Here is a 14,509-nt window from a genome sequence, read left to right as displayed (position 1 = left end):
TAAAGACTTGCTTTACTAGAAGTTATAAACGTGCAACAGAGGAAAGAGCATAGAAGGACATGACGCAGGATATCTTTATTAGAGCAGAAGCAAAAGGAACTACTGGCTGGAGCAGAGTGGGATGTAGGGAGGCTCTCAAGCTTTACCCAGTGGATTAATTTCATAGCACTGCCTTTGCCAGAGGCAGAACTAATCTTGTTGTGTCTGAAATGAAGCACCACAGACAGCAGACTTCCTTATGGATCATTTAATTACAGATTATCATATGAGAGAGATTGTTTTTCATGTCTACAGAGCAAACAACAAAGGAAGGGTTTTGTGACACAACCTATTTTTAAATGATATCTATTCAAATGTTACCTATTCCATGAATCCTTAATGAATTCTTTTTCCTTAAAAAAGCATCATAACTTTGAATAGGATTTCATACTGTGACCGTCAAAATAGCAACAGTTCTCCCCGGGAGGCCAGGTCTCTTGGCTTATTCAATTCCTGGCTCTGTCCGTCTGGTCTACTGTCAGGTGGCTCCCCTTTATACTGTTAAGTCACAGTTGACCAAGTATCAAATCTTTATCCTGCTGGGAATTTCTAGTCCCCATCGCTGTCACTGGAGCTGCCACTGTCTGATGATTCACTACTGTCATGCTTTTTAGGGGGTCGAAACCTCCTCTTGGAATGGGGCTTTCTGTAACCCCAGGAACCTTTGCTTTGTGACACACCCTTGTTCTGCATAGAATTATTTCGTCTGTGGGGCACAGAATAATTTTTCCTGCTGTGTGTTATTACGGTCCCTTCATTATTGGGGCCATTATGGGAACCTATTTCATTTTTAATTTCATTATCAAGACCACGAGAAGGAGTGAGCTGGCCCTGACCTTTGCCCTTACTTGGAAATCTTTGTTTTTCATTTGAGGTCACTTGATTCCTTTTAGAATGTTCTGTATCTTTTCTACTACTACCTTTGCCATTTTTCGGAATTTCATTAGTACTTTCAGCTCCATCACTACCGCCATCTTTTCTTTTGTCTTCTGTGGGTGCGTGAGGGTAATGAAACTCTATTTCCCCTTGACGAGCATTTTGGCTGCCGCCATCCACTCTGCTTCCTTCTTCTCCAGAGAGTTTCTTAAAATCGGTGCTACCTATGATGTTGTTGTTGCCCTCCACCAGGCTTACATCAGCAGCATTTGCCTTTTGGGCTGTTCCATCCCTGGTTCCAATGGTATTTCCACCATTCCCTTCTTTCTCTGGGATCTCATTATAACCTGGTCCTCTCACATCAGGATTAATGGTCTCAGCTTCACTTGGGCTGGAAAACTCTGTTTGAATATCTGTACCTTCTCGGTCAGGACGAATAGCATCTCCTTTACCAGAAATGTCCTTAAAAGGTGGACCATCTCCACTGAAAGGAGAGCTACTGTCTTCCTGCCCTTGGAGATCTGGATAACCACTGCCTTCAAAATCACTGGAGACCTGTTTGGCTTTGGGGAGCTGTTTTAGACAGTCCATGTTGTGTTGGATACGATGGGTACTTTTGCTTTTTACTGGAATATTCTGGGCTTGGGGATCTCTTTGATGATTCTTCTTAATTTTTGAGGGGGCTTTAGCATAATTGGCACCTGCTGGAACTTTGCTTAAAACATTCCGGGCTTTGTTCTCTTTGTTTTCTTCCCTCAAGAGTTCAGTCACAGCCCCTGGCTCCATTATGTGGTGCATGTTATTTCTGATGAGAGCTTTGCCGCATTCTTCTTGGTCATGTAGTTTGCTAAGAGCATTGTCTCCATCCTCAGTCCCACGACTCCCAGTCGATTCAGGATAAATGGACGTCTTCAGGTCATTGTGGGCATTTTCTTTGTTACTAATCCTGTAGTCTTTATTCATTGTCTGTCTATCTTCCAGAAGATTTTGAGATTTAGTGCTTTTGTTATTTTCATTGGTTCCAGGGAGGGACACGTCTTTCTCTTTTTCTTGGACAATGTTTTCTTGAGGCACTGGCTCTTGATGTCTTCTCTGGCCAGAATGGGGAAGAGCAATATTGTCTTTGTTCTTTTCTTCCTGCTAAAGTGTAATTTTCAACATAAAGTGGTTATTTTATGTTAAACTTTTAAAATTTAATAATTCTTAGGCAATAATAATAAATTTTAAAACCCCGCCAGATACTTAATAAAAAGAGTCTTTTAACTCAATAGAGATTTGTTGGTAGAGATAATTCTGGAACGGCCAAAACAGGTTTCACGGAAAAAGAAGGATGAGAAAGGCTTGAAGAGTGGGTAAGATTCAAATACATGTAAGGAAAATGGTGAGACCATCTTAAGAGTAAATGGCATATTCACATGTTTGGAAACAGGAAACATTTGAAAGATAATATGAATAACATTATAAGGCTGGAGTAGAGAACTCCTAAAGAGGATAATAAAGAAGAGAATCCAAATAAGAGAAATAAGTTTGGAAATATAGATTAGGGCCTGATTTTAAAGGAGGACCTGACTTTAAAGAGGACAGATGGTCCTCATCTTGTGACTAGTGACACATTGCAAGTGAAATGAAGTTCGTCTTTCAAACATGATTTTTCTTGCTCTCGTTCTCTCTCTCTCTCTCTCCCTCCCCCCACTCCCATTCTCTCTCTTTGCTTTCACCCTGGTCTTCAAAGGTATAAATCTTTTCCTCTTCTCTTTTTTCTCAACAGAAAATATACAAATAGAAGAATCTAGGTTCTGACATCCAAAGAAAATATTTTGCAGCAGGTGTTGGCCACCCTAGCTTTTGTCTGAAAAAGGATTCATTAATTTTATTTTTTTCCCTCTTTTGTCATGTAATAAACCAGATTTGATAGTCTGGGTCAGTAGTTCTCAAATTTAGCATTTCTCCTAACTATCCGGAAGGCTTACTAAAATGAAGACTGTTGGACCCAACGGCCAGAGTTTCTGATTCAGTGGGCTTGGGGTGGGGCTCTGGAATCTGCATTTGTGACAAGTTCCCAGCTAATGCTGGTGCTGCTGGTCTGCGACCACCTTTGGAGAACCACTCTTCTGGATCCTAAGTTTAAGTAATGAGGTCCGGATGAGAAAAGTCCCTGAGACAATAATGGGATGAAAAAGAGAAAGTGGAGAAGAAGGGTAGAGTGTTTATGCCTGTATCTCAATTTGTCCTTTTTTTGGGGGGCGAAGGTCTGTAAAATGCTGCTTCATAGGCTGCACCTTACCAACTCGAGGTACAGCCAAGGTGCCAGAAGCTTGAACAATGTGGTCAAGAAGAAAGAGGGGCTGAGGTTGATTTTGCCCACACCACTCACTGTTTCTCTGTGGCACAGGCTAGATATGGAAGCATCTGAGAATGGTTAGGAGCTTTCCAGAGGGAGTGAAGTGGCTCTAGAAGGAGCAAAGTCGATGGAGCATATATACTAGGAACAAATGTGAGTCATACGCGAACAAAGAGGGGTCTACATTGTCCGTGAGAGCCAGGAGAGCCTGAATCAGCGCTGCCCCAAGGCTGTACTGTTTGGTCCTAAGCTACTGTAGCCAGCGGCTTCATCTTAGGGCACCAGCAGGGCAAGCAGTACGCAAGGGGTCGAGCAACATTGTCCCGTCCATGTCCGAGGATCCCACGTCTTCCTCTCCACTGTGGCTTGAGCCGTGTGTGTGCATATGGTATATGGTATAGGCTGGACGGTGTAGGCCACCCCCAACTCCCTCACGTGCTTGCACGCCGTCTTAGGGGAAGAAGGAGCATCTGAGCATTTTTATCCAAAAGGGACTGAAGGGCTTCCTTAAAGAACTATTTCCATGAGTAGATAACCTTAAGTTTAAACAGGTTGAATTTAAATTAATTTCTGCACACTCCCTACCCTTTCATTAGCCCACGGGTAGGAGCTCTTGAGCAACAGAACAATTATAGACAGAATAAATACCATACTTTCTCTCCACCACAGACTTGTAGGGTGAGCTGAAATTTACAACACCACTACATAGACCTCTGAACTGGCGGGTAACATGAGATCAAAATAAGAGATATTTCTTGAGGAACTGGGACATGTAAGAAGTTGGGCTGGGCGCTACATGTTCTAAGCAATACCTGATGATTTATTGAATGGCAGAGGCAGCAGTCCTGCAGGGGTATGGAGGGTGGGCGTGAGGTGCTGTGACAGAGACCTTGTATTCAATCAGGGTCTGCACAGACAGAGGGTCAGAGCTTTGTAGAACCTGGGAGTCCAGGCATAAGAATTTGGTTTTATTTTGCAAGGGATGAAGAGCTAGTGAAAGTGCATGATCAAGAGATTAACAAAATAAAAATCAGAGGTTTAGGAGGAATTGTGGTAAGAAAGGACAGTCAGGAGGATGCTGCAGTGTCCAGGAATGAGATGTAGTCGCTTGGATTAGGACTATGCCAAAGAAAAATGTCACAAAGAAAAATCGTCTACTGGTGCCCAAATAGAAGAAGGGTTAATACCTAGAACGTTGACATGAAAAAGTGAAGACAAGAGAAAAAGATAACTTTAATATTAGACGTGTTGACGTCGATGGCATATAGAACCTAAGCTCAAAAAACAACATCCAGTTAGAGACTGAATTGGGTGTCACAGCCTCCCAGCCCACGTCCTTTCCAGTTTCTATGACCTGTGGTCAACTTGAACATCCTTGAACATTTTATGAGCTAATTGCTTGTTACTTTTCATGTCAGATCTTTTCATTTATGGATGTTCTAATTTTTTCAAGTTTTTTTAAACCTGCAGCTAGTAACTAGTATCCCTTTTTTTCCTGATGCAGCAGTCCTTAAGGTTATTTCCTCTTTCACATAAAACCCTTCCAGGAAAGTCCAGGTTTTCTCCATATTCACTGGGTGCTTTCTCTTCTCCAGGTTGACACGTGCAGAGGCTCTTATTAGGTCACTATGTTCAGATCTATCCTCAAATAGGAGTACTGTTCTACTTGGAAGACTGCCTGCTTTTATACATAAATCTTATTAATGTTGGAAGCTGTGGGGAATTGTTGACTCAGCTCACACTTGAACCTCAAGATAAAAATGGTTTACAGAAGTACCCTCTATTCTTACAAAGCTGCCTCACATGCAGTATACAAAAGTTCCAAAGTGTAGTTTTTTTTTTTTTTTTTCTTTGGCGGTCCGCGGGCCTCTCACTGTTGTGGCCTCTCCCATTGTGGAGTACAGGCTCCGGACGCACAGGCTCCGGACGCACAGGCTCAGCGGCCATGGCTCACGGGCCCAGCCGCTCCACGGCATGTGGGATCCTCCCGGACCGGGGCATGAACCCGTGTCCCCTGTATCGGCAGGCGGACTCTCAACCACTGCGCCAACAGGGAAGCCCCAAAGTGTAGTGTTTTTAAGATATAATTTGAAATGACTTATTTGGGGGGAGTTATCATTATTCACTAATCTTTTATATTGGCAGGTATATTCTGAAAATAGATAAGGTTTTCTCATGAGGAAAAGTATAATAGAAAAAAACGTTAGAGTGAATTATTTCTGAATAAAAAGTATTTTAAACATTTGACCTATTTTAAGGCATTCCATCTGGGAAATTTTTACACAGACATTTGTATTTTCCTTTGCAAGTAAGTTCATTTGCTCACTGCTAATATACACTTTTGAGTTAAACAGGTGCATTATAATAATCCCTTCTTAATTTTTTCCCCTTCCTGTTCTGAAGTGGGAAGTTTTGTTTTATATTTGGTGTTTTTACTGCTTTTAAAACAGTAACGTGTACACTAATGGTGTACCTTTCTTTAAAGACTGAAGAGTTTTATAAATAAAACACGAAACAACTTTTAAATTGTGATGTGCGATGGTCGATCATTTTTGCACTGCTTATGTTAAATGACTTCCTGTGGCACCGTTTACTGTATGATGGTCGTACAGTCAGTTGGCTCATCTGCTTTTCTGTCTCCATGCCTTACCTCATATTACTCTTTTCATGGAGAACAGTCTCTCCCACACAAATGTTTGCTCAAACCCTACTCATCCTCCAAGGTCCAGTTCGCTTATTTCCATTACGTAGCTTTCCCTGAACACCACACTAGGAACTAATCTTTTCTACTCCAAGCCCTGAAGCATGATTTTTTGGGTACCAATCACATAGCACGTTGCACATTCTGTCTCGGGTTACAATAATTTTTGTAAGCACCTTTTGTTTCTTTTCTAACTCTAAAATCCTGTAGAGAAAGAGTTAAGTTTTCTCAATCATTTTATCTCTCATAATATCTTGCACAATAGGAAGCTCTCAGCATGGATTTGTTACAACCAATAAGTTTAAAAGGCAGCTGGCTTTAGAGGTGCTAAGTCTTCGAGATGCGTATAAAGAATATTGAGCAGAACAGAATAACATTCTGAAGGGAAGCTACTACTTTCATGGGGAATGAGGCCAGATTTGAAGAAAGTAAATAGTCCTTTTGCTGATGGCATTTTAAACTGTTTCTAGCTCTGTGGCCAGTGAGTCTGCAAGAAAGGACTGAGTGAAAAGAATTATTGTTTTATTCCAGTGACAATGCCCTTATTCTTTCTCTTCCAAGCATCCTGACACAGATGGCATCATCTGTGGAATGAATTTAAGGGACACTAAAATGTGCCACTTTTTAGGCCAAAATGATTTCTTTCTAATCCATTCCCCCCTGCCCCATTAGAGCATATGGTAGAATATGTCCAGAAAACTTCCTTACAAAGGATCAAACTTTATTCAGAAGCAATAACATGAAAAACTCAATGGGTGTCCAGTATCCACCAGCACCACATCTGCTGTGGCAGGTCCTGAAGCAGGGCAGGGTTTGGGCCAGGGCATGCGGTAGCCCATCTGTGTCAGGAAGACACTGGGACACAGAGTTCCATAGCAGAGATGCTCCAGGAGCCTGGGACCGTGGGAAGAATATAAAGGCACCAGCCGTAGACAGAAACCCCAGAGAAGGCAAAAGTCAACTTTGTCTTCCCTACAGTTTCGCCTAATGTTTGTCCAGAGTTTGGATCATGATAAAATCACTAGGATTCTGCTTACCTTCACATCAGTTTGATTTTTCCTCCCAGACGAGGTATAAACATACTTAAAAAGATAATACCCATGTTTCTCATGGTGGCCCTTGTACATTATCTACAAAACACAACATTATATTAAGGTGGGTTTATCTCTTACGAAGAAGTTTTCTGGCTCTCTTTTTGATAGTACAAGGTATTTTTAACTTGGGTCAAGTCTATTTCTGCATCTAACAAGTGGTGGTACATCTGATAACCGCAGGACGGCGTGCGTCAGCCAGCTCCTGAAGAGAGCAGCTTGTTCCTTTCTTTTCTATCTCTAAGTCTGTTTTCCCTGAGGACGACTGTCAAACAGTTCTCTCCCCCAGGGTGTATCAATCTTATTACCAAATTTCAATGGAAATGGAGCACTTGGACATATTTTCAGGTAGGAGGAGGCAGAGGGACGAGGTGAAAGGCAGATTTTACAGTATTCATGCTGATGGCAAATTGGCAAAACTCCCAGCATGAACATTCAGGCTCCCAAGCTTGTGGTTTTTGCCTTTGCAGTTTTCAGCTGAGATAGAGAGCGGAAGATTGTTAGTTTTTAGAACAGAATTTTCTGAGACTGCAAGAAGAAACCATGGTAGGCAGAAGTAAGTTGCAATTTGGTGACACGAAAAGCTGAAGGTACTTATTTAACTTTCTGGTTGCATCTGGAAAACTAACTCCATGTACATGGAATTTCCCCATGAAGACTTGTTAACTCACTTCCCTTTGTTTTCTCCCTCATTTATCTCTCTGTTCTCACGTACATGTGTGGGAAAATATTGTTTGCTAATAACAATATCCCAGAACTTTTATTCATCCCTCTGAAGGAAGAAATCATTGAAGAGAAAGAATTCCCATTCAGAAGGCTTTTCTCTTTTCTATCACACATTGTGTGAATTAAAGTGCCAAAATTATGCTGTATAATTTTTCCATTTCCATTCTAGGTACACAAGAATATTTTGACAGTTAAAAATTTCCTCTTATTGACTTTTCTCTTTACAGAGTTGGAAGGGGTGTATTTGAGAAGAATAATTCTGTTTACCCTCTGTTCTTCCACAGAGTCTTGCTTCATTTTCTCAGCCTGTGGTTGCAATGTCTGAAAGGAAACAAGAAATAAAACTTCACTAAACACTTCTTTCTTTCATTTCTTCAAACAGTGAATGTTTCCTTTCTTATTCTCTCACTGGGGCGTATTATTCAATGTGGAAAATCATTCTGACTCAAAGACGATGGGCACACACATCACATTTGTTTCTGTATTGAAGGAGGATGCCGACCTTCCTCCAGGGGGAGATAGTGCCGGCTCCACTACGGAACCACGTTCAAGTGTGGGAGAACAGCTGAGTTGGGAGGGGTGGCACTCCAGGTGAAAAAGCTTGGATGTCATTGGTATCCACTGAAAAAGCTTTCCCTGGCACACTGGGAGTGTTTAGTATCAGTGAACCAAAATCAGAGTTGAGTGATGTGGATTTCATGTGCGTTGATTGTATAAGTTCAGTCATTGCTATTCCAGTTAAGGTAAGATGGTCCAGCAAGAGTGAAACCATAGCCCTGCACCTAAGGGGAAGGAAACCACCTGAGGATGGCGCTGCACTGTTGCCAGTTACCTGGGCAGTTTTTTCTTTCAGGAAAAGGGAAAATGACATTTTGAAAGGTTGTGTATTATAGAATGTGAGATACAGAATGACACTATAAACCATTAAACTTTCCATTACTTCCACTATTAAAAGTCCAGAATTTTACCTAACATCAAAACCAAGAAAATTACTTCTTTTTTTTTTTTTTTTTTTTTTTGCGGTACGCGGGCCTCTCACTGTTGTGGCCTCTCCCGTTGCGGAGCACAGGCTCCGGACGCGCAAGCTCAGCGGCCATGGCTTACGTGACCAGCCGCTCCGCGGCACGTGGGATCCTCCCAGACCGGGGCACGAACCCGCGTCCCCTGCATCAGCAGGCGGACTCCCAACCACTGCGCCACAAGGGAAGCCCTAGAAAATTACTTGTTTTCAATTCCACAATAATTTTTCTCCCCTAACTGCATATTTTATAATTCTACCCTTTATTGCCCTCTGCTGATGTCGGTTCTTGTGTGATCTTGTGCATATAAATTTAGAGCATTGCATAACTCCTCAGAAATATCAAAACAGTTAAAATAGTTCTGGAAATGGGGGTATAGGAAAGAGAAAATATAAAAAACGAGATGGGTAGATATTAAGCAAAAGAGAGAAATGACAGTTTGGGGTATTCGGTATTTTCTTACAGAACACACACACAACATGTATTAAAAACATACTTGATGGTATGTTTAATACAGTTCACGATAATAAATCATGAACTTACAACAAGATAACATAACAAAGTCTTTATAGTCTAATTGCATATCAATGAATATTAATTGAATTGCATGGCCCAACAATCATCTTTTATATTCTTGCACTGAAAGTTTTGTTTTTTAAGGAAACAAGAATGCCACCCTTAAATATGTCTTTTTGACATAAAAATTATTTTGAGCTGAAGGCAATTAAGAAGTAGAACATGTGGAAAAACCTTCCCCTTTTCTGCCTAAAGGCAGGAAATAAATTCTCCTTTTACTAGAGACAAACTCTTATCAGTCCAGAGATGGCACAGAAGAATCTGCAAACAAATCTTGTTAAACTAATCCTAATCTTCCTAGTTAGGGAAGAGAAGTACTCCGTAGTCCTACTTGGACTTCCCCTAGCCCCTTTATCTTGCCAATTCTTCACAAATGTATTGTTTCTTTGTCTAAAAGGTATAAAAGCTTCCTGCTCTGGTCACTTCTTTGGGTCCTCATTCTCTTGTGAAGGGCTTTCATGTACATGTAAAACTTTAATAAAATTTGTGTGCTCTTCTCCTATTAATCTGCCTTTCTCAGTTGAATTTTCAAACCCAGCCAGGGACCCAAAGAGGGTTGACGAAAACCTTTTCCTCCCCTAGAGTTTGAATTTTGATTATGATTCCAGAACATATGTAAGTGGCTTAGTACATACTAATTTCTGATACCACCAATCTGTCATTAAGTACTTTAGATAATTACTCAGATAGAATCCATATCTGAAAGAAAACATTACAGTTAGCCCTTCGTCATTCCAAGTTTGTCTCTGTGTCCTCGCCGAACCTCTTTCATTTGAAATCTGCCCCCCTCCTTCCCCGCCCGCCACCCTTCACACCCACTTGGCAGCTCTCCTGCCCTTGAACGTGGCCCTGAAATGGAGACGGCATTGTTTCCCTCGGTCGAAGAAGACTGGCATCCTCTCTCTCTCTTTTTTTTTTTTTTTTTGCTGTACGCGGGCCTCTCACTGCTGTGGCCTCTCCCGTTGCGGAGCACAGGCTGCGGACGCGCAGGCTCAGCAGCCATGGCTCACGGGCCCAGCCGCTCCGCGGCATGTGGGATTTTCCCGGACCGGGGCACGAACCTGTGTCCCCTGCATCGGCAGGCGGACTCTCAACCACTGCGCCACCAGGGAAGCCAGGCATCCTCTCTTGGCCGGTGGTCACTGGGTTGGTGTTGACACAGCACATTTCTTGGAAGATGGTCGGAGATGCCACTGCAGCTGTTCTTCGGAACGTGGTGCTCAAAACAGGCTCGTCCTCGGCTGGTGGGATGAGCTGGGTCAGCGGGACCCACGCCATCCTCCTTATGCCTAAGCCCGTGCCTCTGTGGCCCCGACTGAGCAAAGTCAGTCGTGTGCATCGGGCCTGGCAGATGTCTATTTTAAGCAGTACGTCCCCTAGAGGACTGCTAGAGCATGTGTGCTGAAAGGGGACACGCCTTCCTCAGCTCCGGCTCTCCTCGCCGGTTGGCACAGCTCGTGCCCGTCAGTGCATTTCCCAGTTGGTTGCCCACTCGCTCAGGACCTATGTGTAAGTTCTTCTGAGAACAGAATGACCACTCGCTTCCACGCTTTTCCAACTGAAAAGGTTACTCCGAGAAGTTAGGATGTTTTCCACACACTATCTAATTAGCACTGTGTCTCCTTTGCAGAAAATATCTGTAGCACTCAGCATTTTCACAAGATGACTTCGTCACATCCTGAGCACTCATCTGGGTGAATCAGAGGCAAGAGAAGACACAAAAGGAAATTGGAGCTTGATCTGGGTTAAGCTGAGGGGGACTTCTTCCCATCTTTAACCTCGCTGATGAAGACAAAATCACCAGCAGGATCTCCCAGTGTTGCAAGAACTACAGGAAAGGTCTGGTCCCTTCATGTTATCATGTAGCTATAAAGTCTGGTTGCTTAGTCATGGAGCATTCAAGTCAAATTCTCTCCGTTTTTGGTAAAATATTGAGAAATTCTTTTGACAGGTTATAATTTGGATATATTTACTCACTAGCATTAGCTGATTGAAACACTGTGGCTGGCTATTGGTTTTCTCAAAAATATTTTCACTGGCATTTCTCCAAAGGCAACATGTAGCCATCTTGTAATTCTTCTCACATGTTCGTTGAGGGCTTCAATGTCTGGGTGACAGACATTTGTGTCAAGGGTTGGATGGGTCCTCTTTGTGTGGTACTTTATTGTAACTGAACAAGGTAAGTGCTACTAATTTCAAAAGACATCGCTTAAAAGAAAAATAGAAGAAGAGAGCAAGAGATTATATGATGCATAACTGAATCTGTAAATGCTTACTGGTGCTGCCAGGGTCAGACTGAAAAGGAGCAATCCCAAACAGATGATTCGCATCTTTGAGAATCTCTGTAAAAAGACAATAATATTTTACCCTAAAGCATTGCCAGTTATGAACTGCAGCCATAATAATAAATAAAACAGAAAAGTCTATACAAACCTCCTTCCCCTTAGCACTCCATTTCCTCTTGTTTAAAAAAAACTACATATAATTTATATCCAAGTGTAGAAACTTTAATCTGAGCTTTCATATGTCTAATTATTCCAATGTGAAAATGAAAATTGTCCAATATTATGAAAACAATGAAGTTGGATAGAAATGGAGTTCATAGACATATTTATTTGCTCTATTGTCAGCCCAAACTTTTCCCTTTTATCTTTAGAGAGAGACCATTTAATTGAATTATTTATATAATTCAGAATAACATTAAGCAAAGAGTCAATAAACTTTAAGGTAGATCAATAGAAATGACGTAATTTGAACAAGAGAGAGAAAAAAGGGTTTTTAAATGACCATTCTTTTCTTTCAGTCCTTTATAAATATATTCTACTTCCTCAGGGACCTGTGTGATGGTAGCAGTGGTCAACCCAGAATTCTATCTCTTAGAGAGGAAGTAAAGCAAAATTGTTAAGAAATAGGTTTTAAAGTTAGATCTGGGTTTGAGTTCTTGGCTCTGTTATTTAATAACCAAGGGACCCTGGGCAAGTCATTTAAACTCTCTAAACTTTGGTTACCTCATTTGTAAGATCTGAATAATACTTATACTTGTATCTGATGAAAAAATTCTTAGTTCTTTACACAGAGCCGGGCACATAGTAAGTGCTCAATAAAGGTTAGCTTTTGTCATTAAAAAAATAAACAGTTAAAAAAAAAAGAATAACATTAAGTTAGTATAGCAACTCATAACAGACTCTAAATGAATCTGCCAGGGTGGCAGGCTTTACTGTGAGGAATGAAATCTTGTTCACCACCAGCCCCGTGCCTGAATATATATCCTCATACTCGTTAGCAAGGTATATGAGGTGGAAGCCACCTGTGGGCTGGAGACCAAAACAATTTATGTAATAGTTATGTTAATAGCTAACATTATTGAAAACTAAAATGGGCCAAGCACTGTTCTAAAAATTTGACATATATTCAACTAATTGAGCTTCACAGTAACCCTGTGGAGTTAGGTGGCATTACTAGTCCTGTTTTACAGATTAGGAAATAGACACAAAGTCAAGTAACTTGTCCCAGAATTCCCAGGTGTTCAGGGGCAGAACTGGGATTAGCATCCAGCCAATGTAGCTCTAACGCCAGACTCTACAGCACCTTGAATAAGTTTCTACTCTTTTATCTTATTACAGAAAAATCTACATGTAGTTGATGTAAAGCAAATCATAGTATTTTACTGGGATCCACAAAACGATGTTTAAAACACTAACATTTTCTTATGGATAAAGGTACCTGTTTATATGCTAAGAGGATCTAGTGAGTTCACTTAAGTCAAGTAGCCATTAGATTGAAAAAGAAAGTCAACATAATTTTGGATGACTGATCTGTTGGTTTTGATATTAAGTATTTTACTAACTACCACACAGACATATAGCAACCAATATGAGAAGTAAAAATTTACACCACTCTTTGATATTACTTGAGAGAAAAGTACTTTTAACAGGAAAAATAATCTAAATACTGTTGCAATCTTTAACCAGTTCAAGGTAATAGCTTTTATTTGGAGAAATAAATATAACTTTTAAATGTGTTCTAAAATCCTGGGCTATTCTCTTCTAAATTAATACAATTTTAAGGACCTTAATCCTAGCTATAATTTAGCTTCCAAGCATTTTAGAGGTTAGGACAGTACAAGTCAAGTATCAAATGACAATGCTGATCACTAGAAATATCAGTACAGATGAGGTTTGAAAGTATAAGTCTGATCATATTATCCTTATTCTGTCCTATAAGCAAAGGTGTGGAGTAAAATTGAAGTCTTTGAGCTACTGTGGCGCTTGATAATGTTGGCAGTCAAATCAGAGGGAAAGCTTCTACCAAACCACCAAGTTCAGTCGATCATTTCTAGAGCTGGTAACACACTTTCTCTTTCTAAAACAAAGCACTACATAGTACACAGGTGTGCTCAGTAGAGAACACTTTCAATATGCATTCATTTTCAAAAGCCAGCTCCCTACCTGGACAGCACGCATCCTACAAATGGGAACTATGTTATAAAGTTGTTATCGAGAACATCAAGAGAGCCAAATTACCTGGGGGCCTTTGACCTTCAGAACACCTGGGTTCTTCTGCAGAATTAACGGTGTCTGGGCATTCTGCTGAAATTTAAAGTTTGTTAGAGTCCCCAATGGCCAATCAGCACTGGCTCACTTAGCGCTAGCAAACAATTTGTTACCAGTGCCCACAGATAACCATAGGGGGCAAAGTCATTTTAATCTAAAAATGTTTTTGTGGTAGAAAGCTGCTATCAAATGTTCCAGAAAGTGGGATAAACAGAAAATATAAATACCTCAGCTTGGTGTATCGTGTTGTCAAATAATTAAAATTGATTTCAGAACTATTAACTAGGACTGGCTGAATAACTCACAAGTTTATAAATAGAAAACAGTTTCGCTATCCTCTTATGTCAAAAGCTTATAATTTCAACTGTGCCTGAAGGAACTTCAGCAACATTTAACAAAAGGGCATTGAGTGCCTATTATGTGACCAGCATTAGGGAAACAGCAGTGAATGAAAGGAAAAAAAAAATCCCTGTCTTCATGGAATTTATAAGCTGGCAGGGAGACAGACAATAAATAAGATGAGTAAGTAAAAAATGTTATGTTAGGTAGTGACAGAAACTAAGTCTAAGAAGAAAAAGTGTCGCAGG

At 40.9% G+C, this 14,509-nt stretch overlaps 1 protein-coding gene across 3 annotated transcripts; it reads right to left on the bottom strand.

The window, feature by feature from the left end:
* Positions 1 to 232: 232 nt before the first annotated feature.
* On the bottom strand, positions 233 to 13,914 carry MEPE (matrix extracellular phosphoglycoprotein). Of its 3 annotated transcripts, XM_027116872.1 has the most exons (5): positions 13,893 to 13,914; positions 11,646 to 11,711; positions 8,042 to 8,095; positions 6,995 to 7,087; positions 233 to 2,052 (listed from the first exon to the last, which is right to left on the bottom strand). In XM_027116872.1, the coding sequence occupies exons 2-5, from the start codon at positions 11,697 to 11,699 to the stop codon at positions 589 to 591; spliced, it is 1,665 nt and encodes a 554-aa protein (XP_026972673.1). In that variant the 5' UTR covers positions 11,700 to 11,711; positions 13,893 to 13,914; the 3' UTR covers positions 233 to 588. The 3 variants fall into 3 exon arrangements, with proteins under 3 accessions (XP_026972673.1, XP_026972674.1, XP_026972675.1); XM_027116873.1 differs by lacking the exon at positions 13,893 to 13,914 and having other exon boundaries at positions 589 to 2,055; positions 11,646 to 11,699; XM_027116874.1 differs by lacking the exons at positions 6,995 to 7,087; positions 13,893 to 13,914 and having other exon boundaries at positions 589 to 2,055; positions 11,646 to 11,699.
* Between the last annotated feature and the right edge of the window lie 595 nt (positions 13,915 to 14,509).

The sequence above is a fragment of the Aethalodelphis obliquidens genome, unplaced genomic scaffold, assembly GCF_003676395.1.
Source record: "Aethalodelphis obliquidens isolate GAN/ISIS:26980383/991018 unplaced genomic scaffold, ASM367639v1 scaffold17, whole genome shotgun sequence".
Taxonomy (NCBI): domain Eukaryota; kingdom Metazoa; phylum Chordata; class Mammalia; order Artiodactyla; family Delphinidae; genus Aethalodelphis; species Aethalodelphis obliquidens.
Note: the sequence above shows the minus strand (reverse complement) of the source record. Positions and strands in the feature narration are given on the sequence as shown.